Source organism: Cucurbita pepo, chromosome LG18 (genome assembly GCF_002806865.2).
Source record: "Cucurbita pepo subsp. pepo cultivar mu-cu-16 chromosome LG18, ASM280686v2, whole genome shotgun sequence".
NCBI classification, from domain to species: domain Eukaryota; kingdom Viridiplantae; phylum Streptophyta; class Magnoliopsida; order Cucurbitales; family Cucurbitaceae; genus Cucurbita; species Cucurbita pepo.
The window spans coordinates 3,456,132-3,459,115 of NC_036655.1; the positions used below are offsets into that span (position 1 = coordinate 3,456,132).

Below are 2,984 nucleotides of genomic sequence, written 5' to 3' on the forward strand. Positions count from 1 at the left end.
GAGGTTAGTATACTTTTCATCTTAACCATTCATGCAGCATGACCTTATTCATTCCTCGCATATTACGCTAACATATTACACTAATAACATGCATGCATAAACTTTCGTACATTACATCATTCATAACACTACTTAAGAGTCGTAGCATGTCATGCATTTCATTGTCAAGCATATACAAGTCATCGTGCAACACGACATCTCATACATACGTTCATCGTATCATAAGATATCATCATATCATTGTAAAAGATTGATTTACACGTCTTAGTTGAACAAATATCTCAATTATTCTCCAAATTAAGCATATAATACTCATAGATATTCTTTAAGTCGATGGCTTATAACATTTAACATTTATTGCAAAAGATATATTGTATGTAACATTATTAATTGGTCCATTGATAGGCATGTAATGGAATCAAAAGGGCCACACTACTATTCAGCCTTTCTAAATATGATATAAATCCTTCCAAATCTGTAAAACTCAAGCCCACCACAAATGGAACTTACTCACATCTTAGCTGCAAACTTCGCCCTTCTCCTATTTCTCTATGCTCTCTTTCATATTGCATGGACATCCATCACTCACCGCACGAACAAAAGACTCCCACCAGAAGCCGGTGGTGCTTTGCCAGTGATAGGCCACCTCCATAAACTAAGCACAACCGAGCCAACCCACAAAACCTTGGCCAAAATGGCCGACGCCTACGGACCAATCTTCACCATAAGATTAGGCATGAGTAGAGCCCTTATCGTGAGCAATTGGGAAATAGTGCGAGAGTGCTTTACCACAAACGACAGAATCTTCGCTTCCCGCTCAAAAACTCTTGCCTCAAAGCTACTCGCCTACAACTACGCAGCGGTGGGGGTTAGCTCCTACGGTCCATATTGGCGCCATGTACGCAAAATAACCACGCTTAAGCTCCTCACGAACCACCGCCTCGAGCAGCTCCAACACATTAGAATATCCGAGGTTCAAAGTTCAATCAAGAAACTACATGAATTATGTGCCGACAAGGGATCAAATGGGAAAGTGTTGGTGGAGATGAAGACGTGGTTTGGGGACCTAACTTTGAATACAATATTCAAGATGGTGGTGGGAAAGCGATTCAGCACTGATTTTGAAGGCAGTGATGCGGCGCAGTGTAGAGAGGCGTTGAGGGATTTTCTTGAGCTGTTTGGGGTATTTGTTCCTTCAGATTCGTTCCCATTTCTAAGTTGGTTGGATGTTGGAGGGTATAAGAAGGCCATGAAGAGGACGGCGAAGGTGCTGGACGAGATGCTTGCTAAATGGGTCGAAGAGCATCGAGAAAAGAAGAAGAATTTGGGTGAAGGTGGAGTGATCACAATGGAGCATGACTTCATGGATGGGATGCTCTCTACTATCAACGGTGCCGGAGAGTTGGCTGGTTTTGATGTCGATACGGTCACCAAAGCCACTTGTTTGGTAAGCATATATGTTTCTGTTAGGAATCACGGATCTCCACAATGGTATGATATTGTCCACTTGGAACATAATCCTACCAATGGAGATGTATTCCTTATTTATAAACCCACAATCATTCCCTCGAACAAAGTACACCATAGAGCCTCCCTTGAGGCCTATAGAGCCCTCGAGCAGCCTCCCTTTAATTGAGGCTTGACTCCTTCTATGGAGTCTCGAAAAAAGTATATTCTTTGTTCGATACATTAGTCACTTTTGACACATCTTTGTTTGACATTTGAGGATTCTATTGACATGGCTAAATTTAGGGCATGACTCTATACCTTGTTAGGAATCACGAATCTCCATAATGGTATGATATTGTCCACTTTGAGCACAAGCTCTCGTGACTTTGCTCTGGGTTTGCAAAAAGGACTCATACCAATGGAGATGTATTCCTTACTTATAAACTCACGATCATTCCCTAAATTAGCCGTGGGACTGCCTCCCAACAATCCTCAACCGTTTCTACTTTAGTTCATAAAGACTTCTTAGTTTTTACTTGGTGCATAGCTGAGAATGATGATGTTATGTAGACCGTACTATTGGGTGGAGGTGATAGTACATTGATAACTATGACATGGGCTCTTTCTCTACTCCTCAACAACGAAGAGGCACTGAAGAAAGCTCAACTTGAATTAGATGAAAAAGTCGGAAGATCGAGACAAGTGAAAGAATCTGATGTCAACAATTTACCATATCTCCAAGCTATTGTGAAGGAGACGTTGCGTTTGTATCCTGTAATGCCGTTGTTGTTATCTCATGAATCTGTAGAAGATTGTACGGTTTCAGGCTATCATATTCCTGCAAAGACACGTCTAATAGTGAATGTTCAAAAGCTACAATTAGACCCAAATGTCTGGGAGAATCCTTCTGAATTTCGACCAGAAAGGTTTTTAACGAACCACACAAAGTTTGATATGAGAGGACAAAATATGCAACTAATGCCTTTTGGAAGTGGCCGAAGGATGTGTCCTGGAATCTCGTTTGCCCTTCAACTTATACATTTTGCTCTTGCAAGTCTACTTCATGAATTTGAAATTGGTAGGCCATCAGAAGAATTACTTACTATGGAAGAGGGATTTGGATTAACTCTTCCACGAAAAACTCCATTGGAAGTTGTTTTACGTCCACGCCTTTCTAATGAAGTTTACGAATAATTTTGAAATTAAGTTGAGGACAACAAATGAAACTATTTGTAAAAGTATGGTGTAATGTGATTATTATCCTAAAGTGTATAGGTAAAATAAGTTCAATAAACTTAATAAAATATAAATTTGATATAATTATAATATAATTATCTGTTAAAGCTAATATTTTGTATCTATATTTCCAAATTAAAATTATTAACATAAAGAGATAAAAGAGATTATGTTATAAAACTTTTTTCTCTTGTGGGGTGACTCCTACAAGATTTATGTAATACTGAAAAAAAATAATAAAAAATAAAGGACAAAAAGGTCATTTTGCTTCTCCCGCCATTGTAGGGGTACGAGTGGAA

The 2,984-nt window shown here is 39.1% G+C and overlaps 1 protein-coding gene across 1 annotated transcript; it reads left to right on the forward strand.

Moving 5' to 3' along the window:
• Positions 1–499: 499 nt before the first annotated feature.
• LOC111780599 (cytochrome P450 CYP82D47-like) lies at positions 500–2,735 on the forward strand. The gene is made up of 2 exons (XM_023661042.1): positions 500–1,447; positions 2,020–2,735. Exons 1-2 carry the CDS (start codon positions 500–502, stop codon positions 2,641–2,643), a joined length of 1,572 nt encoding a protein of 523 aa, XP_023516810.1. The 3' UTR covers positions 2,644–2,735.
• The last annotated feature ends 249 nt before the right edge of the window (positions 2,736–2,984 follow it).